The sequence below is a fragment of the Alexandromys fortis genome, unplaced genomic scaffold, assembly GCF_014885135.2.
Source record: "Alexandromys fortis isolate MF-2015 unplaced genomic scaffold, M_Fortis_MF-2015_v1.1 scaffold_25, whole genome shotgun sequence".
NCBI classification, from domain to species: Eukaryota; Metazoa; Chordata; class Mammalia; order Rodentia; family Cricetidae; genus Alexandromys; species Alexandromys fortis.
In genome coordinates this window covers 11,548,190-11,574,564 of record NW_026067904.1, presented here as the reverse complement: position 1 = coordinate 11,574,564, position 26,375 = coordinate 11,548,190, and the positions used below count along the sequence as shown (strand labels likewise).

General features: G+C 43.6%; 1 protein-coding gene across 11 annotated transcripts in view; it reads left to right on the top strand.

The window, feature by feature from the left end:
* Dtna (dystrobrevin alpha) overlaps nucleotides 1-26,165 on the top strand; it is a 354,169-nt gene extending 328,004 nt beyond the window's left edge. For 6 of the 11 annotated variants that reach the window (XM_050135015.1, XM_050135013.1, XM_050135014.1 and 3 more), the window contains 5 exons: nucleotides 9,801-9,960; nucleotides 12,949-13,038; nucleotides 13,607-13,772; nucleotides 17,503-17,635; nucleotides 25,055-26,165. In XM_050135015.1, coding sequence (XP_049990972.1) covers nucleotides 9,801-9,960; nucleotides 12,949-13,038; nucleotides 13,607-13,772; nucleotides 17,503-17,635; nucleotides 25,055-25,195 — 690 coding nt within the window. In that variant the 3' untranslated portion in view covers nucleotides 25,196-26,165. Of the gene's footprint in view, nucleotides 1-706; nucleotides 3,076-9,800; nucleotides 9,961-12,948; nucleotides 13,039-13,606; nucleotides 13,773-17,502; nucleotides 17,636-19,713; nucleotides 19,763-22,328 lie in introns of those variants that run through there. The other 5 variants (XM_050135020.1, XM_050135018.1, XM_050135022.1 and 2 more) reach the window with 3 other exon arrangements.
* Nucleotides 26,166-26,375: the final 210 nt, after the last annotated feature.

The following is a 26,375-nucleotide window of genomic DNA, read 5'->3' as shown; positions in this document are numbered from 1 at the left end:
TTTTCTGTCCCAGACACTGTACTTACAGCTCTTCTTTCCTTTGGTTTCTTTGCTCCATTTTATAACTTAGCCAACAGTTTTGGCCGTGAGTCCCTTTTTTCATAATGCATTTGGGAAATGCTTTATCGTCACTCAACAAAATTTACTTCCAGTGTGCTGGACATATACAATGTAGAGCTGGGGGTTTGATGGGTTGATATTGGTTCTGTCTTTGCTAAGACTGGATCATTAGTAACCTGTTTCTAGCCTATTATCTCATTTGATGCAACAGAACATCTCTTTTCTGCTTCCCTTTGAAAATATGTCGAGTGGAAAGTACTGAGGCCATCTTGCCCTTTCCTGAGTGGCAGGAAATTTTGACAAATCTCTCTGCTGGTGGTCTTATACTTCTTCCACTGTAGTGATGAGATGGGAGTCTACTGGCCAGCAGCCACTGTAGGATCAATCCCACCCAACTGAACAGATTTTGTACCAAGACGTACAAGTACTGGGATAAACAGACAGATCAGATACACGGAGGAAAGGAATTGGGGTCTGTTGTCTCAAATACCTAAATAGGCTTGGAACTAAAGTCACAGGGGTGGCAGAGCCAGGAGAGGTGATCAAGCCATGTTGACGCCTCCGGTCTCTTGCCTTCCTTCCCTGTGTACATGCCTTGGTTGGAACCTTGGGTAATCTAATTGTTATTGATTCGATCTTTCTGTAGGAAGAAGAATTGAAGCAGGGAGTAAGTTATGTCCCTGCTGCAGGTCTTAACTAACAGTGGAGGGACGCACGTCCTGCTGGCGTTCTCATTGCTTTGGCCTCTAATGTATGTTCGTGCTTCAGTTTGGAGAGAGAAAAATCATACTAATTTGCTTCCATTTCTATGTAGTGCTTGAATTGAGATTATAAAATTCGGCATTCTGTTATAACTGTCACTGGTTTCGGCAACAAATGAAGACCTCTTTCATGTTTAGAAGGGAGAATGATCTGTGATTTGTTGGGAAAGTTTTAGATTCCCCAAGGGTGTTAAGTTTTAAATCCATGCTAGGCTTTTTGAGGTTATTGACCAGACCCTTCTTTTAGTAGAAGGTCAGTCACTAGAGCTACACAAACGTTAATGTTGTCTCACAGGCTACAGCCTACAAGAGCAAACCTCCACACTGTGAACATTCGGTTCAGCTTCCATTTCTCTGAAAGGGCATAGAAACTCTTTTCATAAGAATCGGGTAACAAGTCCCTTTCCATCACATAACTATGACACCATGTCCTCTACCCTGTGCCCTGTATTCAACTGTGAAAGACCAGGCTTCTAGCTGCCTGCCTTCCTCGTGTTTCCTCCAAAGCCATTTATTAACAAGATTCTATAAAGAATAGGTAATGTCCTTTCCTCCCATCCTTCCCAAGGACCTTTCTACTCTGTGGTTTCATAAGGTCATTCCACACATTATTTTTTTTCTGGAGATAGAGGCATCATGACTGTCTGAGCATGTCACCCCTGCAACCCTGTGTGCCCTTGTGGTCAGGTCAGAAACAAGCAGAAGAACAGCACACTGAGAGGAACTACACCAAACTAGAGCAAGAGAAACACAGCTTGACTACCTGTGCATGTACCAAAGCGTATGATGATACCCCAGTTACTCGCGTTATTTCAAGATTTCACATTTTACCCATGTTAATGAGAGCTCCAACCTGTCCAGTCTCAACGGGTCTGTTAATTCTTCTGTATGCTCTTTCCTATTTTTCATTCTCTGTGTTTCTGTGTAACAAAGAATGTTTGCAAAACGCTGGAAACTTTCTAACTCTTCATTCCCAAGGTCTGTAAAGAAAGAAAAGAAAAGAACCATGTTAAACAAATCTGTAACTCAAACAATAAAGACAATGTGCGGCATTATTTTGTATATTATGAAAAAGTTACTTTATTGGGCTAATGCTAAGTTTTCACCAGGGATGACTCCCTTGTGTTAAAGATGCCCTGGATTTGTAGCCTGTATCATGGTCCATCCCTGCATCCCTGGGGTGTGGCCACTGGACTTAGATCATGGCAGAGCAAATGCCTCATCCTTGATATCTCTCTTTGCAAACAGGCTTTTCCCTGCATGTACATGAAACAGAAGATCCTGCTCTAGTCTAGCTTCCTCCTCTAGAGAGGGCAATTGTCTTGCTTTAAAAACCATTTTTCCCAGTGCCCCTTCCCTCCATTTCCCAAGCAGTATACTCTGTGGACCGGAAAGTTGGACGCTGCACAGAGTCAGGCTGTGGGAATGCCCCTTAGGGAAACCTTTGTCACCTCCCTCTCTCTGCCTTTCCTGTGGAGCCCCGCCACGCCTCTGCACTTTGAAGGGTCACAGGGGTGGGGGCTGCAGCATTGATAGACATTGTCTGTCAGTGCCACCCAATTGTGGGTAACATGTGGCTTCACTCCCATCTGCTTGCTTTCTGCTCAGGCTTCTCCTTAAGCTGACCTGAGGTCAGGGTCACTTACACCAGAGCATATAAGCAGCAGCTCCACGGAAAGGAAATAGAAGAATGGGATGCTAAGGAAGAGAAAATGGGACTATGTCCCCTAAGGGAACGGGCTGTTCTTCTGAACCCTGAGCAACAAAACAAAAGAGGGAAATAGTAAGCCAGGGTTTTATCGGCAGAGAAATACCACTTCTCTGAAGCTCAGAAAACCTACTGCATTAAAACTAAAGCAAGCCTTTGCTGACAGCTTTATAGAAAGTATTGAGCAATACAATAGAAAAGTGATTGCAAGTGGTCATGGCTTATGCTGACCTTTAGTCAAAACTAAAAACGTAGAGCCCCATAAAATCCAGCCCCACTGAGTTGGGCCTATGAAGAAAATCAACAAATTCCTTCCAAATCGAGTTCTCATGGAATAACATGATCTAAGGAGAGAATTTAGAGGTTTTAGATGGGCATCTACTTCTAAATTCTGTTTTATGAGTCTTTCCCTTCGGGAACATTCTCTCTGTAAAAAATCAAACTCTAAATCCCCCATACAACCAATCATGCTTGATTTAATGGCCTCTGCTTTATCATAAATCTGTGTGGTTCATTGTAGTGTTTTATTATGCTGGTATTTATATTCCTTACATATACTGTTTCTTGTTATAGGTAATGCATGAAATGATCCCCCTTGAGGACAAAACATGAATTTTAAAAAATAGTGCCTGTAATATAATATGATTATGGTATCACAGCAATAAATTGTGTTTTTTACAAAACTTGAATCAAAGTTATCCTACCCTCTTTCTTCCTTGTGTACCTTCAAGATTTATTGAAGGAGCTATAAAATGAGCACTCATAAAAAATATCTTAAGAGTGAAAACAGCTGCCTGTAGTTGCAGTAACAATATGGTCTAGAAGCTTCCCAGTCCCAACTATTATGTATTTATCTAAAACCAAGTATCTTAACTCAGTTTGCAAAACAAAGCCTCAGTCATTTTCTTAGAAAGATCCCAGCAGTTCAGCCTGAATTATAGAGGCCCCTGATTGAGCTCACAGTGATAAAGAAATGAGAAAGTAAGCTAACCTCATGGCCATCTCAAGCGCTCTGATAGCACGCACCTCACAGGATTACTGTGGCTATCTTAAAAGACAGTGGGTGTAGAAGCATTCTGTGCAAATGCTATCTGAATATCAAATATAAAAATAAATATCTGTAGACATATGCGTGCAGTCGTATATAAACTTTTCAAATGTTCGAACACGCATACCTGTTCATTTGGTTCTTTTCCTAACAGTTGACTAACAGAGTCTCAGTCTGTGGAAAAATGTGAACACAGCTTTCAGTTTGTTTAGATCTCTTGTAAGAAACACCCCAATAAGATTGTCTGGCTTCCGTTAAGATCAGATATGTCCCTAGATGCACAAATTCCGTAGTATTTGCTATCAAGACTTCCTGAGTACATTTTTAATAGATAGTAGCGTGAGTGTCTGGGAGTGCCAATGCCCCGTGTGTTGCACAACATACTACAGATGCATCCTGGAGGAGTAACAGATACACTGCATAAAGACATAATTGCTGTAGAGTACTTAATACTCAAGAACCAAAATCAGGTTGTCTCTATTTTCAGGAATCTTTCTTTCTTTGGATTCCCAATAAGGGTTAGCTTGAAAACTAATACATTTTAAACCTTGGAATCAAACTGGTCCCTGTTTGCTTGGGGGCAGAGTCTGACATCATTCAAAATTCCATGTCTTGGTCTCATTCAAATGTAACAGGAAATAGGAGCAGGCCACACACAGCCAACCTTCCAGCTTTGGTTTCACCTTCCACTTTATCAGCCTTCCTCATTCTATCGGTGGACTTCCTACAGAGCTGATCAATCCTCCACAGAAGGCTGAGGGAGGAAAGTTTACCTTGTGATGGTGTCTGCATATAGAAACCGGTATCTACTATTCAAAAATATGTGATGTACTTTATCAAACTCTACACCACACACATATTGTATATGCATGGACATATATGTATAATCTTATTTTTAAAGTTATAGCTGATTGATTCTAGAGAAGTGGGAGGAAAACAATCTCTTCGTTCAAAACCCATGGACATCGACCCTCTCATTCAAGATGCCTTCTACACTGAAGGCTCCCAAGTCTAGTTCCTCCTCTTAGCTTCCTCGTAGCTCTACCTTTAACATGGAACCTGGTACCAGCTTCAGCACCAGTGGTCTCTCTGCTCTTTGCAAGTCCCAAGTCTTGCTCAAACTTTTCTAAACCTCAGACACCCTTTTCTCCGTGCTGCCGCCTTTCCTGCCCAGACATCTTCTTCTTAAAAACCTGAGTCCAACAACGCCTCGTGGCTGGCCATTCGGAATCAGCCATGTCTTCAGTTGCCCATTACATTTTGTACACAGCAATCCTTTTAAAAGCCCAGTAATCATAGCGATGATGGTGGCAGTTGGTGACTTTGTGCTTCCTCATTTTCCCTGGTTGTAGGGTACTACCTGTCAGGGGCAGGCTGCAAGATGCAGGGCCAGGTAGCATCATCATCAGCCAGACCGTGAAGCCAGACTGTGCGGGTTGTAATAAGAGGATGGGGGACAAGCACTCTGCACTTCTCCAGGATCAGTTTGTTCAGCAGTTATACGTGTGTCCCTTTCCGTGAAGCGTCCTCTATCTCTAGAGTTGAGTAGAAGCCAAAATACATCCTGTAAAAAAATATGAAAAATGTATGGATCTTACCAGGCTCTTTTAAAAATTGATGTGAAACAGGTGGGTTGCAGTCAGAAGATGCATGTAGAAATTAATTTTTCATTTATCCTCTAGGAAGAGAGCTATTTTAAATTGTCAACGGTGATATATGCTTTCCTTCATCCATAAATCAATTCTCCTTGGGAATGTTGGATCCATATATTGATCTGCATGGACCAATGTCTTTTAAGTCTTTCCACCATGAATCATGAAGTCATTTCTAGGGAAAAGTTTTCTCAGGGAATTTGCAGAAACTTATTCTAAAGTTCATGGTAGACAGCCATGCTGCGAAATGAAACTCAGTGATCTGTCCCATTGCCCTTTAAGAGTGGCAAAAAAAAAAAAAAAAAAAAAAAAACCACCAGAGAAGCCATTTTCTATAGTAGGTACTAAATATCAAACTGGACAATGTCCTATCATAGAGAGATGAGGTCATGGTTACCAGGCAACCAGCATTCTACTCTGAGAACTCTGGGTAAAAGATGGACATGACTTGGGAGGTGCAAATTGCAGAAAAGATGGAGACAAATCATTTTGTCAACCACAGAATTCCCCACCAAAACTATTTACACATCCAGACTGCTTGAAATTGCAGCAATTAGGTATTCACTTGGCTATGACTTGGGCGTGATGTCTATTAGCCATTCATACGCTGGTGTAATTTAAACTCGGCTGGTGATTTTTCTCATAACAAATAACCACATCCAGTTATTTTCCTCGAACACAGATCCACTGTTGGGAGTTTTGGAGACAGGAAACAGAAAAACAAGGGGAAAGTTACTTCAGGAATGGGTACGAACCAGGAAGATATGGGGATGGGAATGCTTCAGACATACAAACACCCAAGAGAGCTCAGTGCACTATGGAGGACAGTCTCTCACCTGGAGAGACGAAGCCAGAGTACACACCTTTCTACAAATGTCACCAGAAGGAAGAGTCGCATGGGCACAGCCGAAGGACTCTGGCACAGAATCTGTGAGCAGAACTGAAGGCACAGCCCTCGCACTGCCTGTCAAATACTGCAGTGTGGCCATACCACCATAGCTGAGAGCACTGGGTGCAGACACGTTGCAGAATTTTTCATGTTTTCAGGGAAGAGTAACATGATGTAACTAAACCAATGTCTCACCTTTTATCGGGGTCAAATCCCCAGTGAGATGTGTGCCTGTTAGACTTGTTTACAGATAAATTACAGACCTGGCTGACAGCCCAAAGGCCCCCAGCCACACTGGGCACCCACACCTCTCCACAACCCAACAAGGAAAATATGTTACCTGCCCTGCCATGGGCCCAGAACACTATGCTGTGGTCATAGTGGAAGCTTCTCAGCCTTTAGTTGCTAAACTTTCCAAAAGTAATAAGATCGAGCTGGAAGCATGTGGTGCTGGTCACATCTTGAGAAGACCCTGGGGTACTGGGGGAGAGCCCCAGACTTACAATCTAAGCTTACCTCTGCCTCTCGCTAACTTGGAGATCTTGTATATGTCAGTTACCTTCTGAGTTCTGAGCCTCAGTGTGTTTACCTACTGGATGAGAATGATAACACCTCATTGACTTGTAAGAGGGTTAAAGTGCTTTAGAGAGTTCAAACTGCTATTCAAATACAGTATTATCCCTTTTTACTATGTTAGAAAAACACAACAGAACTGTGTGTGGTAAAGTGCTCTATACCCTGTAAAATGCATACAAAAAATCAAGTCTTTGTGTGTGTGAACTTTCTAACTAAAAACCCTGGCTTCCTAGGGTCGAATTGGTGACCCATGCTAGACTGCCAAGGGAAGCTCATTTTCTACCACCTCACTTCTCTTCCCACCCCCAACCACAAATCCCCCCGCCACTGAAGTCTTTTTGGTATTGAAGACAGATAAGAAAAGCTCAAAAGTGCCTCCTAAACCCTACCTTGGACAGGGTGGCCAGGAGGGCCAGCCAGACCTAGACACCCCCAAGGCACCTGAGCAACATCTATTTCTGTGATGAACACTCCACCAGCCATGGTTCTTAAAGAGTTCTGCAGCCCAGAGGACTCAGAGTCTCTGGGCTCAGCCATGGCCCCAGCTACTGTCTCTGCCTCCCCCAGGGCGATCGTTTCCACTCTCAGAACCCTGGGATACCACAACTGCACACCTAGAGTGATGATGCCCCCTTCCCGGGTCATGGGGAGAGATCCATGGGCTGTAGATAAAACCGTTTGGGCAGGAGAGTGCTCAGTTCCACAGAGGAATTGCTCCTCATTGACGTGGGAGCTCGAAGTGCAGGGTTATCTCAGATGCAGAAGGTGTCAGAGAAATGGCTGAGATGCTGTTTTCTGGGAAGCCCAGGCCCCTCTTTGAGCAGGCTGAGGAAAGCAGGCAAAAGCATCACCACCTGAGTCCTCCTCCCCGTGCCTGGACAGACCATTGCAAACAGGTACTGTTACAAGTGTACGGAGAATCCCCAGCCCATGGGGCAGCACATGAGTTCTGGGCTGTGCTCTGCTTTGCCTTGTTTGTGTTTCTGGGTTTTCTTCGCTTTAGAGATTTGACAGTTATGTAATCCTGCCGAGCCCGGGAGAGCTAACAGCATGGCATTTTACAGCAATGGTGTGTGCGCGTGTGTGGTGGGGGTGGGATGTTTAACTATAAGCAGTTAAAGCAAAAGTCTAAACAGAATATCCCAGAGCAGGCTTTCACGCTGCCAGTCTAAGAATGTGAACAGGTAGGCAATTGCTCTCTGGGTTTTTCTGGAAAAACAGTTCCTACCATGGTTGGCCAAAGTCAACAGCCTGGGAGGGAACCGCTAAGAGTGCATGGTCGGCTACTGTGTACTCCAGGGTCTCCCTGCATGTTTTACATGCATGCTTGACTTTCTTTCTTTTCTACTAATTATTGAAACCAGGAGTCTGTTTCCGAGGACCTCATTCTATAAACAAAGCTTTACAATTAAGGGTCTCATGCCAAAGATCTCAATGCAGAAATGAGTGTTATAGTTGTTTCCTACTCTTTTTTTTTTCACTTCTTTTTAAATCTTGCTATTATCACTCTTCTGCTAAACTACTGCTTTCTCAAATGTCTAAAGAAAAGGGTGTTCCCTCAGAAAGCAGTAACCAAAAATTAGAGACCACAACTCTTGCAAATCAAAACCTCAATGAGACAGCGCCTCCTCCTAGGAAGAATGACTATTATAAAAAGGACAAAAGCTGACAAGTGTGGGCAAGGCTGTAGGGAGAAGAGAACATGGTTGGCAGGAATCTAAGTTAGTACAGCCACTATAGAAAATAGTAGGTTAGAGCTGTCCTGTGATTCAGCAATACCCCTGAGTGAATTACCCAAAGGAAATGAAGTCAGTATAACAAAGAGATATCTACAGTCCCATGCTTAAGTCAAAAGTGACCATTAGATCATGAATGGATAAAGAAAATGTACTGAGTGAGTGTGTGTGTGTGTGTGTGTGTGTGTGTGTGTGTGTGTGTTGTAGTGGAATATGATTAAGCTCACAGAAATCCTGCCATTGCAGCAACAGGGGTAGAACTGAAGATCATGTTAGATATATGTTAAATAAAGTAAGTCAGGTACAAAAAGATAAACCTCACGTAAGTTTACCCATATATGAAATACGAAAAGCAGGTGCTGAGAAATGGAAAGTGAAATAGTGCTTATCAGAAGCTGGGGACAGTAGAGCAAAGGAAATGATGGGAAAACGTTCAAGGTTGGGTACCAAGACACAGTTAGGCAAGAGCCAGATGCTCTGGCACTGTTCTGAATGGGAGGGTGACTACAGATAACAGCCGTGTGTTGGTCATCTCAAAAGAGGCCATGAATTTGAGTGAGTACATGGGAAGGATTGGAGAAAGGAAAAGAAGGGGTAAATAATTTATATTTCAAAAAAATAAAAAATATATATCTTTAAAAAACCAAAAGAAAGCATTTTGAATGTTTTCATCTTGAAAACATGCTAGACACTTGGGAGGCAGATGCATTCCCTGGGGTTGAACATTGCATGACATGTACATATGCAAACACACCAGTTAAAATCAATTAGGGAAGGAAAGAATAAAAGACACCAGTGTTTCTTTTTCTTCATCCCCATTCAGATCACTCATTTGCAGAGTAATGTCACAATATCAACTTTTATTGTAAAGCAGAGATTAAGCACCATACATCTCAATGCAATTATTTGAGACAATATATGAAATATTTTAAGACATGTTCTGAGTTGTACCTAAAGACGAAGCCAAAGCAGGTTGGATATTAGGGAACTAAGATACCACATCTATACCAGATAGTCTCCTAGTCCATGGGGAAAACTTTCTCCTTTGTGTCTCTTATTCTATGTAGACATGCTTCCTAGAGAAATATGCATACCTTGCAATCATCTGTTTAATAACAGCTTCTTAGAGAGGACAAAGGGATCATATTGTAGAGCAATCAATATGAACACAAACTTCAGATTGTGTATGATGGCTTGCTAGATTAACCTACACATGCAGCTAGGTTTAGGATAGTCTCCTTGGTCTCCTGAGATTTGCTCATATTCTGGAATGTTGTTCTCACTGTTGTTAACATGGGACCTGAGACTTTAGAGAAGGCAAATGGGCTTTTCTTGTGAAAGCAAACTAATGATGTGTCTTGTCTCTGCAGACCCAGGGGGCAGGCTCCCCTCGCTCCTCCCCCAGCCACACCGTCAGCAGGCCCATTCCCATGCCCATCCGGTCTGCATCTGCCTGCTCCACCCCAACGCACACCCCTCAGGACTCCCTCACTGGGGTAGGGGGAGATGTGCAAGAGGCCTTTGCACAAAGTAAGTAGTCTCTCCTTTCCTGTGTTCTGCGTGTGCCTGGCAAACACTTTGCCAAGACCCATTGAGCAGAAGGCCATCAAGAGTCATCACACCCACATGTGGACACTCACAGGAGCGTCCAACCTTAGGTCCATTGAGCTGAAGGCCATCGAGATTCATCACACCCACATGTGCACACTCACAGGAGCGTTCAACCTTTCGGCTTCTCAGGGCCACATTTGTCATCTCCAAAATTCATACTTGAAAAGCTGTAGAGTCAAGTTACAAAGGAAACCTCATAGTGTTTCACTAAGTTTGTGGTTTGGGGCTGTGCTGTGTTCACGGCTATCCTGAGCCGCATGTGTCCTACAGATTATGGGTGGGACATTTCTGCTAGGGTTTCCTATATCTTGGCTCAGAGCCTGGCCTATGCATCTGAGAAAGCCACTCGGCAGCTCTTCCTTGCCTCCCCATTTAGCCTTCTTTCATCTTCTCTTGCCCTGCCCCACTTTCAGTAAATCTTGGTGTCTCAGGCACAAGAACTTCTTTACAACTTCAGTCCACCCTGATACTCTTATTTCATATCATCAGCAAAGTCAAGACAGAGATTTAACAATCCCAACTTAGAGCTGATGAAGGACAAGTCATCATTTTACAGACTTCACACTGAGATGCTCTACAGGGTCGGATCCTGGCTTCTGTAATCAGGGATACAAGACTAAGGTTACCCTCAGTAGAAAAAGAAGAGCTGGCGACCAGCCTTCTCCACAGAGGACCCCTGTCTCCCTTTCTTCTCCCACTAATAGATAAATAATTTGACAAAAACAGCAGAAGAGATAAAGCATTTATTTTATCTCGCAGGTCAAGGCAGGGCAGTCAAGACAGGCATCAGGAGCTTGAAGCTACTGGTCACAGGCTGGCCACAGTCAGGAAGCAGGCAGCGGGACACCCGTGGGCTGGTGTCACGCCACTCTCTCCACTTCATACATCCTAGGATCCCCTTCCCAGGGGATGCCTCCAACTATTAAGATGGATCTTCCCAAATGATAGTTTAAAAAATCAAGATAATTCCTTACAAACATTCTCAGAGGCTAAATTAATCTAGATAATCTTTCCCAAGTGTGCCTACTGGCCTATTTCTGGGGTGATTCTAGATTTTTGTCTAATTGAAAAGTACTACTAACCATCTAGGCACCCCAAACTAAGTAATTTTAGCCTTCCTCTTTCTATCATTTTACAAGTTTATAGCTATTAAGAAATCCCCCTCCAGTAAGCCTTTCCAATCAGGCCCATTTCACTGCTAGAAGCGATCACAACTAATGCATGGGCTCTTCCCACCATACTTTTTATGTATAAATAGCTATGCACATGTGTGTATACAGCTCATAGACTCTTCTTCCTTCACATAAATTAAACCTTCATCTACAATCTCCCTTTTCTTTAATTTAGAAATATATTATGAATATCCTCCAAGTTGTCAATTGATAACATAAGAAAGGAAAACATTTGACTGGCTATTTTAAATCAAAGAAAAACAGAAATCAAAGACAGAAACTAAATTGGTGTGTGTGCCAATCAAATTTCATAACTTCAGCTATGCATAAAATATGGAGGCTTGCCTCTCTAACAAAACAGATAATGGGAATTAGAAGACAAGAGAAGCATAAATTGCCAACAGAGGGAAGATGTGCAACCTCACTAATGACTGCAGAAGTAGACATTTTAATCAGAATCATCATTTGCCTAGTAGTATTTTTATCAGCCGTGTCTAAGGACAGCAACCATGTGTGAAAGCAAACCGTCTCATCCATCATGTATGGGGATAAAATCTTAACACATTTCAATGGGCAAAGCTAGCAGACTGCTTGCTTCTGTGATGGAAAATGGAGGCTCCATATCAAGGTTCATCTAAGTGTGAATACCATGCAAGAGCTACCTATGTAATTCACAGTATATGTTTCTTTTTTTCAATCTTTAGAAGGGAAAGTGTCCTTCACCTAAACCAGATTTTAAAGACCTACAGTATGTTAAATCTTCTTGTGCTTTATATTATGATTAATGTTTTACTTAGTCTCTTTGATTTTCTAATTTAAATATATTTACTGCTTTATTCATTTAATGGTACTTTGTGAGAAATGACAATGGTTTGTCACTTACGTGCACCCCCTAGCCCGTAAGACACTCATGCTATGTAACTTTTTTGTAAGTGGCAAATTTGGAATCTTGAACCCTTTCTTCCAAAGTTATTGTGGTAATTAATGCTTGGCTCGATCTTCACCTTACCCACTCCCATTCCACCCTAAAAATACCCATTTAACCCTTACCAGCCTGATATGTAAGAATAATCTTTTCTACTATGGATTACCTTCCAGCAGTAAAAGGCCAGCTTAAGGTACCAGGCATTCCTCTGCCCAGTATCTCCAGTATCTTAAGAGCAGTAGCAAAAATCCTCAACCCTTTACCCCTCTCTGGGAGCACTCTGTATACGGTGTCCCAGTCTCAAAAGGTATCAGTCCTGGACCAGAGATCTCCAGAAGCCCCAGTAGGGGACAGAGCCTGTGCTGGCAGAGGGCGGGCACCAGTGTGCTCAGAGGGCGGGCACCAGTGTGCTCAGAGGGAAGGTGCCAGGTAAAAGCTGGGACCACAAGAGATGTTTGAAAACTACAATTCTCCTGGCAATGTGGGTTGTGCTCAATAGGGTACCCATGCCTTCTGATTCATGGCGAGGACCAAAGCTTGTGCCAGGTCACCATGTCTTATCGATGCTGATCCCTTTCGTTTTCAAAACCTCCCAGTGGAAATAACGAATCTACAAACCTCGTCATTCTCCGGGTCTTTTACCTCAGGGCCAGTTTACTCCCACCCCCCCCACCCCACCCCCCATTCAGGGAACAAACCAAAGCTCCTGTTGTTGCTATAGGTCTTCAGAGGATCTGACAGATGAGCAACATAGAGCTGGTGGGGAAGGAAAGGCTGTATCATTTTTAAATTGTTGCCTCTTTATTGAAGGTTCAAGACGGAATTTAAGGAATGACTTGCTGGTAGCCGCAGATTCCATCACTAACACTATGTCCTCGCTGGTGAAAGAGCTGAATTCAGGTGCGTTTTGGTCTCCTGTCCCTTGTGGGTTTGTTCTGGAAAGGTCCTTATGCTCGGGGTCCCTCCTAGAAACCTGATCATAGTCAAATACAAAATGAGATTTTAACATTTTAAAGGAATTTTTAAATGTGTGTGCGCGCGTGTATGTGTCTGCACATGTGCGTGTGGATATGTGGGCCTGTGCAGGTGCTTTGTCTGTGTGAAAGCTGAGGGTTTCTGATTCCCAGTAGCTTCGGCTGTGGGTGATTGTGAGCCTCCCGACATAGGTGCTGGGAATGGGACTCGGTCTTCTACAACAGCAGAAAGCGCTTTTAACCACCGAATTACCTCTCCAGCCCTGAATAAAGAAAGAAAATGCTGTATGCAAAACTATTTTATAGTTAATTCATTTCAGTACCAACTCTCATTTTAGAGGGGAAAAAAGGCTGGTGTCTGATACCCTGACTTTACTGCATGTGGAACCTGGGAAATTGTTTCTAGGCCCTAAGCTTCCTGGGGAGCCCGGGCCTTTATTTCTGGGTCAAAGCTTCCTAAGGGGTGACTCTCTGTGTCTTCCACTGCCCACTAGAGGTGGCGAGTGAAACAGACAGTACTGTGGATTCTGAATTTGCAAAAACACAGTTCGAAGGTCTGGTTCCATCACCAACATCTGAAAAGGCTTTTCTAGCCCAAATCCACGCCCGAAAACCCGGGTACATCCACGGCGGAGCTGCAAGTACCATGCACGGCGACATGTGAGTATCTTGTTCTTGGCGGCATTTTCTCAGTTGTAGAGCAATTTGTAGGCGACCTCTAAAAGTTAAAATAAATAAATAAATAAATAAATAAATAAATAAATAAAGCAAAACCGGAAGGGGTGCAGTTCCCCGTTCTGCCAGAAAAGGCAGAAAAGTGCTGCATTTAAGTTTGGTATTAGGGGCTCTTCCTTCTGACCGATTTACAGAGAATATCAGTAATGAGTGCTTAATGAAAGCCTGATTCTCTTGACACACTGGACATGGGTGGCCCTCAAATTCTGTTGAAGACATACTCCAATAAACTTCCTGGAAGTCAAAAACTTTCCTAATACAACTAAGCCATAGTATGCTGTGGACAAGCGCACTCTAGGGTGTCAATCAAGCATGAGCCCTCTGACCCCTGTGACTGACACAGCGCTGCAATTTATCCATGATGCCAAATCACAAAACAGTGTCATACACATATTGCTTGTTTGGGGACAATAATAATTCAAAACTGAAGTGTGGTCTCTGGTAAATGCATACCACGTTTGTATCATGGTAAAATTGGAAGCAAAACCCTAAGTCTCAAGTCACTTGTAGTCAATAAGACAAAAGCATTCTCCCAGGGCACATATGCCACTTTGGAAGAGTGGTGAGGCTAGAATGGCATCCGATAGACGTCATTAAACACATGGAATCTCTTTATAAAGGAACCCAGTTTGATTGGCTCATTAAAAATGCATAAGAGAGTCCTGCAGAAACCGTTTACAGAGGCTGTTATCACAGACCTCTCTATGAACAGAAGTCATGGATGGGCAAGGGGCAACTGCCTAAGCACCCATGGCCTGAGTTCCAGAGGCTCGGGGCTTGTCTTACAAATTCCAAAGCTGGTGGCTCAAAGCCTTGAGAACTAAAGGCACTACACTGCACTTTCAGATTCAGAGGCTTGTGGCTCTGGTCTTACCTAGCAGTGCTCAGGGGCTATGGTGATGCTTCCTGGGCTTGAAGCCAGAACCCTCAAATGTTGACCCATGACAGCTCTCTGGAGCTATAGTCCTCCTAGTGGTGACTCCTGCCATAGGCTCTTCATAGATTCTCATCTTCCATACTCCCAGCTTCTTCCCTGTCTCTCGTCTTCTCGGTGCTTCCACCATCATTCTACCTTAGTTTTGCACAGCCTTCTGCCCTTGGCCATTTTCTGGAGCTCCTCCAGAGCCTCAGCTCCTAGTGACTTTCTCCATCTCTTAGGCACCTGCTTAGTATTGGTACCATTGCAGGGCTGGGTTCTTTATGCAGCCAACACAGCCATCCTACCTATGACAGAACCATAAGTAGGGACAAGACCATTCAGGGGAAACATATATTGGGATAATGACCAAGAGAGATGTCCTCCAGATGGCCATACCAGGAAAGACTACACACACACACACACATACATGCGTGCATAAATATATTTCTCTCAAACCTTCTGAGCCAATCATGAGCCTCAAATTGCACTGAGTTTTTCCTGAGTCACGGGACAGGTTGCCCCGTTTCCATCCCAAGCCAACACTGTTGTCAGTTGAGCAGAGTTATTTAGTGTTATAGAGTTCACAGAATGGAGTCTTCCAAAGCCACTGGGAGTTGCCTAGAGTATGTGTGACTGGAGCAAGGACTCTAAGCAGGAATTGTGACTCTTGCAGCCCCTGTGGTTGCAGTAATCCTTGGCTGCTGGAGTGGTGTTCCTGCAGAGTTCAAAACAGCCAGACTTCCAGAATTGCAGTTCGGCCATTTGCCAAAGATGGTGTTGCTTAGCTGGTAGCTTCCCACTTAAGACAGCCAGTAAGAGAAGGGTCTGTTGGCTGTCATTCAGAGGACCAAACAGCCTATTCCAGACAGTTTTGCTCACTCATAGAAAAATAAAAATAAATAAATAAAGACTGCTTGTGCTAGAGACTAAGAATTAACATTCCTAACAGTTTCTAAAAATGTGTGACTCCTAACCAAACACCCTAGGGAGAGCTGGCTGATTAGGTCTATGTTATTGACCAGAGCCAGCAGCATCAGTGACAATCCCGCTAGGCTTGCCATGTCCCTCCATCAACAAAGGAAACCAAAACTCAGATAGAAGGGCAAATTAGGGACCTAGCTGAAGAGCCCAGAGGGGAAAGGAACAAAGTAAGAAGAAGGAAGAAAAGGAAGTGGGGTGTTAGGGGCTAGAATTCTGATAAATGTGAGCAAGAGCCAAAGCACTAAAATCATGGCAAGGATAAGGCTTATTGTGAGAAGTACTTCTAGCTAGTCTACAGAATAAACGGGCTGCTCTACAGACCCTGTGATGAAACTAAGCAGAAGTCCCTGTGTCCTGGCTCTCGTCCTAAGTAACGAGTAAAGGCCAGAAGTTACAGAGTTATAAAGAGACCTGTCTTGAAAGCCAGCTGTGAAACAGCAGCCTGGGGGAGCAGAACAAATCGCTACAACGTCATTGCAAATGGCAGTGTGACTGGTTCTATTTTCAGGGTGTTTTCTTGTCCTTGCCTATAAAATCGACAACTGCTTGATATATTATTCAAAGCGGTGAATTAACACTGTGACAGCTTTGTTTCTAGTAAATATAAAAATATGTATCTTTTTATGATCGTGCATTTTGTAGTAGCTATCTAACGCATCCTTGCCCCAGTCCTAAAACTCAGGACTATGAAAGGCCTCCCCACTTCTGACCTGCTTGCTCTCCCTTGGTTGCCAGGGACCAGCACCAGCTTCCAGTAAATGATCTGGTAGCTGAAAATGAAGAATTCATAGAAGTCTCACCGACTGTTTCAGATTGACCCTAAACCTCCAAACATAGTATGTCTCACAGATAAGCATGGGCAATGGCATTTAATGCCCATCCCCAAAACCTCTCTTTAAATCATCTTTTAACTTTGGAGGGTGTTTTGCTGTCAGCATTAAAAAAAAAAAAAAGTACTGTTTTAGCTCCAAGAGTATAGTTTGATTTAGATTGTAAACCTGTGCTCAGCCCTGTAAATCCTTTACACATGGGAGGAATAGGCTTTGTCTGCCCGTTCCTATTACTAGATGGGGTCAATCTTATTTGCTTATCTTGTTATAGAAGTAAACAATGAAAATGGATTTTTCAGCTCCGGGCCTAATAAAAATTTGTAAGTTCAAGAGCTATGGGTGCAATATCCTGGTATCAGGTTACTGGTATTATAAGGCTTATTGTAGCATGAAGTGTGCTTATATGTGTGTGCACATGCTCGAGTGTGTGTGTGTGTGTGTGTGTGTGTGTGTGGTGTTTAAGCATGTGGTACAACACAAAGAGAGTTAAATCATGCACACATTTCCTTAAACATTATTTCACTAGAGGGCTCACTTGCCTTTCAGAAAAAAAATCTCGTGTTGGGAACCTAGACATTACCTCTAAAGACAAATTTGCCTTGTTTAAGACTATAACACTATAGGACGTTTTATGGGCTATTGTTCCCGTATACCCTATAAAAACATAAACGGCCAATGACTTCCTCACTGAATTTGATTAAATTGAAGATAGTTTAATCACATATTTCTCCAAGCTTCAGACTTTTTTGCTGTTGTTATTACTGTTGTTTTGTTTTTCGTTTTCCTTTGAGTCAAAGAAGACATGAAAGTGAATTTGGGGGGGCTCAGGAAAAATACATGAAGGAAGAAAGTGAAAAAGGACGCAGGAATTCCACCCACTCTTTCCTGTTAAGACTCCTCCCAAACACCTCTTGTGTTTTCCCAGCGTGCCGGAAGATGGGGATTCTTACGTACAACCCGAGGATGAGAACTACGAGAACGAGTCTGTGCGGCAGCTGGAGACTGAGCTGCAGATGGAGGAGTACCTGAAACAGAAGCTGCAGGACGAAGCCTTCCAGGTACAGGGGGCAGCAGCATCCCTGCCCCTCCACAGTCCTCCACAACTGGGTCCTTCCCCCTCCCTGACAATGCAGGCCTTCCTCCCTGTTTCTTCGCTACTTTTCCAGAATATTCTGATAGTATTCCTCAGTCCATGCATCCCATACAGTGATGTGTTAAATGTCTCGTAGCTGTCTATTCTTCCAGGTTCTGGTGTGGACCGTGAAAAGAGCCTTTGTGATGTTGGCAGACTGATAGTGGCAACCAATACAAACACATTAGGATTGTTGGAAGTTTTTTTTTCTCCTAAGTTAAAATGTAGGGACCTGGGAAAATGGTTCCATGGATAAAGCACTTGCAGAGCAAGTGTGAAGGATAGAGTTTGGGTTTCCAGAATCTGGTAAGCATGGCAGCCCAGCCTATAATCCCAACAATCAGAAGGTAAAAGCAGGGGCTCCCTGGAGCCAGCAGGCTAACCAGATTAGTCAAATCGGTGAGTCCTGAGTTCAGTTAGAAGACCTCAATGAATAAGGCAGAGGGCAACAGAGGAAGACCCCCAACATCAACCTTGGGCTTCCATATGCTTGTACCAATACATGGACCAGCAAGCATATGCACATGCATACACACACATGCAAACATATGTAAAAGTAGAAGCCCACATATCAAATAAAAAGCTGAAAATAGTGATAATTATATAAAGAACACATGGCACAAGAAAGATGAATAAACGCCAATCCACTTCCTCCCCCTGAATTGTCTCTGACTTCCTTGTTGCCTGCATCACATCAAACATAAGTGCAAAGGTGACAAAACCTACTGAGAAGCAATGAGAGACCTGCAAGCCCCCATTCAGCAAGGTGCAGACAGGTAGTTACCGAAAGAGGCTGAAGTGTACTAACCCATCTGGGAACTCACAGAGCATAGCTCATGCCACTAAGAATAATATCATTACTTACTCTCGCCAACAGTAATGGTTTGTCCCTCAGGGATACTCCACTGCCTGCTTCTCCTTGGGTGTAGAGTTGGACCCTGGAGGACTCAGGGATGTTTTTCTGGTAGAGACCAGCTAGCCCCAGGCTCATCAGACCTATTGTCTAATGGCCCCACAAGCCTTTTCCACAGTCTTGAGTCACCATGGCCCTTTCTCACTCTGTCAGTGAAGGCCAGAGACTCAGTAAGCGTCACCTGGGTCTGGCTTCTGTGTTATGTATAGAGTGAGCCTTGAACGGTTGGTTCCCAAGAGGACGGCAAGTTCACTGAACGTAGTACTGCTTAACGTGTTCATCCTAGCTCCTGCCTTTGAGAAACAGTGAAAACAGCCATTTCAAAAAGAACAATAATAATAATTAGTGTGCAGAGCCATGCTCCTGTGCCACCTACTAATACGTTCACCCAGTTACAAAACCGTGGTGAGTCTGCATTCTTGGTGCCTTCTGAGGCTAAGCCCTAGAGAGAAGCTAGCCTTGTACGGAGATGGCTGGGAGTCTCTGGGAAGCCTAAGGGATGGTATCCTGTATGCATCTCACATGGGTTGGCACATGGAGCAGAGAGATGTGGCTAGATCATCAAAGTACAATTTGGCCTGTTGGAGTTGCCTGCCAGGCCCTGTTCTTCAAGGTTATCTTCAGTTTCTGGGGATTGGTGACAAGAGTAACTGTACTTGTTACATTTTTAGGTGACTTTTATCCAGTCTATAACAAATAATAGGTTCTTAATGAATTATTAGTTAATGTTACATGAGCAAAGTAAAGGGGTTCTATGAGCAAGATCTATCTGAAGTTCTGCCATGCCCAGTAAATCCCTGGTTCCTCTCTCTCTCTTTGCCTTTCGGTGCTTGATGATCTCAAGGAAAAGAGCAGGGGAGGGGCCCACGTGCTCTCCCTCAATGCGTATCCTGGAGTGTGGTGGAGTGGTTCTCTTCAAAGGCTGTGTAAGCTGAAGGTGACAGGCTAGACAGAATGCCTCTGTTGTTCTCCGGACTCTCTCCCTCTCTGTGTGTCTCTGTGCATGGCTTCCAGCCAAATAATTCACCAGCTTGACTGCCTCACTGACTTGACATGTCACCTTTCTTGTTTGTGTCCTTTGTCACCCACAGGTCAGCTTGCAAGGTTGAATGCAATATCCCTTTCTCACTCTCCTCTCAAGTAAGTACCTGCTGTTTGGGAGGAAGCATGGACACTGTAGGCTGAGCTGTGATGACTCTTAGCCTGAGTTCGCTCTCTCCGTGTGATGTAGTGTGAACCCTCCCTGCTGCCCTCAAAGTGGCAACTCAAGTGCAGAGCTCATTCCAGTCCTGTGTAAATCCCCCAGACGTCCCTGGAGTTGACATTTTACTCTTTGTTTAGGGCAGTTGTCACAGAAACTTCCATGGCTCCTGAGGTGCACCAGAGTCTCTGTGGCCACATCACTAATGGCATCCAAGCTACTTCAGCACCTCTGGATGTCAGTCAACTCCTTAAGTCCCCATAAAACATATGTGCACACTGTAACCAGGGACAACACAACCAAAGGGGGAAAATCCTGCAGCCTTGTGTTTTGAGGATGACTAGTTCAAATCCACTGGGGATTTCAGCGTGATAAAAGTTAACTCAAGATGTCATTTAGGTTATTTCGTGCCACTCTAAAGATTTGCCTCGTAATGGGCCAAAATCTCAAGTCATCTTTTTTCTCTGTCATTGAAATACTGGTTGGTACTTGACCGTCAAAATCACTTGAGTGTCGTGATCCAAGTCTCAAGTTCTGCATTTTATTAGAACCATTTTGAAATATGAATCTCACCAAAACTTAGCATAATTTAAAGAAACTATTAATCCTTTATGAGTTTCACTTTCCTCTGTCCATCAGGATATTATACAGGAGGTGGACATGTGGGATACAGTTTTAAAGAACTTGCCACAGCATAACTAGCTGTGGACATGCACATGTATGCATACCTCCACATGCTCCAGCTCCCACAAGTACCTACAGACGTGGAGCGGGGCCACGGGACTCAGAACAACTTTGTTATTTCAACTTTTATAAACAAGCCCAGGACTCAGCTTCCTGCAATGATGGTGGGACCCGCTGTCCCTTAAGCCTAGATGGCTTCTCTAGTTCTAGTTAATGACCATTTGGTGCTCCCTCTTCACAACCTAAGTTAGTGCACTTCCTCCAGCAGTCAGGCTGGCCTGGCCAAAGGACTTGTGTATAGTGTAGTTACATAATCCTTCTCAATTGCGGAATCAAATGAGTCTACAAGATAGCCGATAAGACACCCTGCCAACCCTAGTTGTTGCTAATTTTAGGAATGAACATATTCCTTCATCAGCATTTCAAGTAGTAATGGATACACACCAGGTCAAATACTACAAGCATCCTAGCTGCATCCCCAGGTTCACATCAAATCAGTAAGATGGCACGAATGGGCAGACCTGAGCTGAAAGAAGAACCCTTACAGCTACACTGTTTGCCCTCCCTTGCGTTCACACCCTCTCCCAATTCACAGTGAATACAGCAGACAAGGGTCCCAGGAGCTGTTTCTGAAAATATTCACTCTGGTTATAGCACATCTAGTCCCAGAAGAAAAGGTTGTTCCTTAATAGCATTTTCTTTCTCTTAACTCCAACAATTTATTTGTTTTTGTTCTGTGTATTATCTATCTTGTTCTTAGAAAAAAAAAACATTCATTGTTTTAAGGTAATAAAATGGCCTTACTATAAACCCACATAAAAATTAGATCAGGTAAGCCAGGTGGTGGTGGTTCACACATTTAATCCCAGCAGCACTCAGGAGACAGAGATAGGTGGGTCTCTGTAAGTTCAAGGCCAGCCTGGTCTACAACAGCTGGTTTTAGGACAGGCTCCAAAACTACAGAGAAACCCTGTCTCGGGAAAAAAAAAAAAAAAAAAAAAAAAAAAAAAAAAAAAAAAAACTTAGATCAGGTTCTATTTTTTACCTAAAAGCCAACTTTTTTACTTTCTTGGAAATCTAGTAGTGAGAAGTAAAACAGGTGTGCCCTCTGTCATTTACCCGAGATATTCTGATTAGATGGCATTCTGAAGGAGCCTACACACAAACCAGCCTGTGGCTAAATCAGCCAGTTGGGCAGAATGCACAAAAAATAGCGACATTTCACGTTTAGCTCCTTTTAACCTACTATGATGTTCACAATGGGGTCGATACAGTTGCAATTTAAGAATGACCTGTATGATTAGTATGTTTTTGTTTGGACTTTCTGACTATACAGCAATACCAAAATGATCCCAAAGCACACGCCTCTCTTACGCAAGGGTCCTGAACCAAGTTCATTGTCTTGGCATCAGTCAACCAGTCGCCAAGACAGAGTCCTTCATGAATAAGGGCAGAACATGGAACCTAAGGAGCAGGAAGACTCTTCCTGTGTTCAAGGCAGACTATGGGCCTGTTGTAAGCCATTGGGTGCCTTGAACGCTTCATGAGCCTCAGGAGTACCCCAGGGATCCCTTAAGAGGAAGCTCAATTAAGAGAACTCCGCAACATATCTTTCAGAAGACACACAGTGTCCAAGACATTGGTCCCTGATTTTCATAGGAAGAAAATAACAGTGTGTGTGTGTGTGTGTGTGTGTGTGTGTGTGTGTGTGTGTGCGGGCCTGTGTATGTAAGGGCAAGGTGGGGGACTCTAAGCTACTTAGCCCTAATTTAGAAACAGTTTTCACCTGTTTAAAAAAAATTACACACTCCTTATTCCCAGGCAAGCTATAGTCAGACAGATGATGAGAGTAACATGACATCCGGTGACGGAGAGAGCTGCGCCTGCAGAGAGGAGGAAGACAGCCGCGTGGCAGCAGCCTCACCCTCGCTCGCTGGGAGAGAGGAGCCACCACATCCAGCACCTCCAGCAACCCCCTCCCCTAAAGATGTGTTCCGATGCCTGTAGTGCAGCTAGCTTTCCGTTCCAAGATTTGTAGTTCATAGGTGTGTGTTTTAGAGGGGGGTGGGGGGACAAGACTTCTGTTCCTAGACAATTTATCAACTCCATCTCCTGTAACACGGTTCATCCCTGGTTCAGAGCAAACACCCGGCAGCTGAGAGCCTGCTGCTGTTACACCGGACAGTAGTATTGACGAGCGTTTTCAACCTTCGCACACAATATTGAACCCGTTCAGTTTACAGTGACAATATTAATACTGTTTGTAGCTAGAAGTTTCATTTCTGGATTTTTTGAGATTTTTAGCAAAGACCCGTCTTATTATATACTTCACACTTCCCCCCACAGCAACTGAAGGGGAAGAAACAACAGCCTACAATAGGATTTGGTTTCTGACTGCCCAGACTCAGAACCCAGAAGCCAAGAAGGGTCCTTGGCCTGCGCGGGTCTCCAAATCCCTCTGAAAAAATGACTTAAACCTACCACCAGGAATAATGGGTTCTTGAGGGCTTATTTCCAACTTCGGGTTATTTTCCTTCAAGATACTCTAATGAGTCAGCCATAGAATTTAATGTAAATACTTTTCCAAATAGATATCATATTAAAAAGAGAGAGAGAAAAAAAAACATTCAAATGATATAGAATCTAGTTTTTAAAATCAGCACAGATCTTCCTAAAAACTGTGAACTTGTTTTGGAATACTCGTTACTAAAGCTGTTTATAAACCACACGTGCCATAAGACCCCCACGGACTCCCGTTCTCTGCACTCCCCCAGGTCTCGCTCTCCACAGTGTACCCTTTGGAAGCATGTCTTACCCCACACCGCTCATTGACAAGTCCCCTCATCGGCTAGTTCCGAGGCCTTCAGCTTTAAACGTATGGGCTTAAAGTGCGCTTGCAGACTTCACCCGCTTTTCTTTCTGAATGTCGATTGCCTTACCTGACCGCCTGTTGTTCTGCATGCGGCGTTGTGTGGTCCTGCGAAAGGAGACAGGCCCTTCCGTGTGGGATTGGGATTTCACACTCAGTGTGAAGCTGGCGTGCGAAAGAACAGTCAAAGGCAAGAGGATAAGAGCCTGCGGATGGTCCTTCACGAGGCCCCTCAGTAGAGAGACCTCGAAAGGGCCTCTTGTAGAGATTCTGGGGAAAATGGAAAAGTCGTTGGTTATCCCAAGATCTCGTGTATAAGGAAAAGGAGAAGCCAGACACCTGCTAGCTGTCTTAAGCTAGCAGCCTCTCTGGAATTTCTGGGTTTTCCTTCTAAAAGAAAGAAGGGAACATCACCGCAGAACAGTGATTCTCAGAGTGTGTCCCTCAGACCAGCAATGTTCTTTATGTCACCCAAAAGTCTTAGCAATGCAGTTACCTAGACTCCAGCCCAGACCCACTGAATCTGAAACATGTGTTAATCAGTCCTCCTAACAATTCTGAAGTAGGCTATAAGATAGTAAGCACTGGTCTCGAATAGAGCTCTACAGCAAAGGCTGGAAAAAGCCTTATCCAGGCTAGGTGGTAACTCAGTTGGTCAAATGCTTGCCTAGCATACACAAAGCCCTGGGTTCAAACTTCCAGAGCTGTGTAAACCTGGCATGATGATACATGCCTGTGACCCCAGCACTCAGGAGATGAAGGCAGGAAGATCAAGATTTTGAGGTCATCCTCAGCTACATAGTGAATTTAAGGCCAGCCTGGGATACATGAGACCCTGGCTTGAAGGAGGGGGCAAAGTGTTCAGAATAAATAAGAAATGCTGTAAGCGGACCTCAGATTTAATTTTGCTCACTGGGCTGGCAAAAGCCTCCTCCCACCTCGTACACCTAGTCCATACTGAGCGGCTGATGACTCACTTCCTGGCCCGACTGTCTGCAGATTGCTGTTGGATGCTCTTGCCTCTGCATTTGGTCAGAAGCCTTCTCCTTGTCTGCCCTTTGAAACAAAATTGTTTGCCTTGAGGATAGCTGAGAGATTGGTTGGCATCAGTAGAGGACCCCGTGCTGTCCCTGGGTGTTGTCTATTTCTCTCAAGAAAACCCGCCTCGCAAAATTCCCTGAGCACAGGCTAGCACCAAAGTTTCACAACTGCACAGTTCTCTGATGTCTTTGCACAGGTGGATTTTTTTGTTTTGTTTTATTTTGTTTTGTTTTTTTGCGGGTTTTGTTGGTGTGTCTTAACGTTCATCTCTTCCCCTGCCCATCCTCTGTGAAATCACACCTCTCTAGATGGTGCAGGTGGCCATTGGTGCCTCATACTCAGTACTGAAAACCACTACATCCCAGATACCTGCATTTTTGTCAGCTCGACATCAGATCTCAGAGCCTGCCTGCGGCCCTCAGCCACTAACTGGACTAAGCTGACCCATGTTGTCTCTGGTGTGTGTCTAAGGTTGGAACCATTCTCCTGACAACCTTCCCTCTTGTCATGGCTCCCATTGCTAAGCAGCTCCATCCCATGATCTAGACTCCGTCGTTCAAAGCCATTACAGGAACTCTCTGGAAACCACTACCAGTGAGCAATTTCTCACTAACCAGCCGCCTTTTCTTTCTCTTAGCTCCACGTCAGCACTGAGACCAGATTCAAGCACCCCTATCCTGTAACCGAGACAAAATGGCGTGTGTTGTTTTGGGGTTTTGTGATTGTCGGTGGATTCCTTTCCTTGGCTCTCCAAATTTACTTTTGGGGCCTGTTCTAATTGCAAACCCAGCAGGTTTCGTCTACCCTGTCTGTTCTACTCAACTATATCTCACAGGGGTTGTTCTTTCTTATCCCACAATGAATTGCACACCCATGTCCATCAGAGCCTATGAATGAGCACTGGTCTAACACCGCCAAGCCTCCCCCACAACACTGTGGTCAGGAGGCGGGTGAAATCTACTGTATAGGATTCAGGAATTGGTTGTGGTTTGTCGGGATGGAAGTTGGGGTAAGTTTGGTTGGTCAGAGGGAGCCGTGTGGGAGATTACGAAGATGGATTACCGTATGATCTAGAATAAGGCAGGGAAGGTTCATTTGTAAGTAGTAATGTGAACTGAATTGCATTAAGATTGTGGCCTTTGTGTGATATATACTATGTATTTTCTTATATGCATGAGCCAAACTGTTGCGATATAAGTTAGCACTGGTGTCTGCTCTTATTTTGACCATCTTCGTCCACCATTATTAGTTCTTGGCTGTTAAGTGTAGATAGATCTTGTAAATATGGCAACCTTTGGTTGCTGCGTTCACTTTGGTTCGATTCCACACAAGGACCCACAAGCAAAGAACTCCACTGTGTCCTTAGAAGACAGGGCATTTTTACTTTGAACCAAAAAAAAAGGAAAGAAAAATCAGAAGCATTCATTGCATCTTGAAGCTAATCAACATAAGACATTTTTAATTGTGACTACTGTAATTTGACCCCATTTGAAATAACCAATTCAGAAACACTAAAGAGTATACAATATTCATTGGGATTGTAACAAAACTACTATAATATGTTGTTTTGTTGATATTGCTGTTGAGTATTGTTTTGTGTGTGTATGTGTGTGTGCGTGCGTGTATGTGTGTGTGTGTGTGTTGGAACCTCCTGGGGACATGTTATATTTTGAAGTGATTAAACTATTTAATTGTGTGTCTATATTTTGGAATGAAATTATTTCTTCATTAAAATGTTTTTTAAAACACTATAATGTTGTGGGTTTTTTATCTTTTGTTTTAATGGACCTTTTTTACAACAATATGAAATCATCTCAAAGAAGGGGAACAGGTGAGTTCCGAACATATGGAAGATGAACCATGGTGGAATGTTGGACTGCTAAGGCAAAGAGTTTCCATATTCCCAATAAGAAAAAATACCAAAAAAAAATGCTAAAAAAAAAATCAAAGTCTAACTG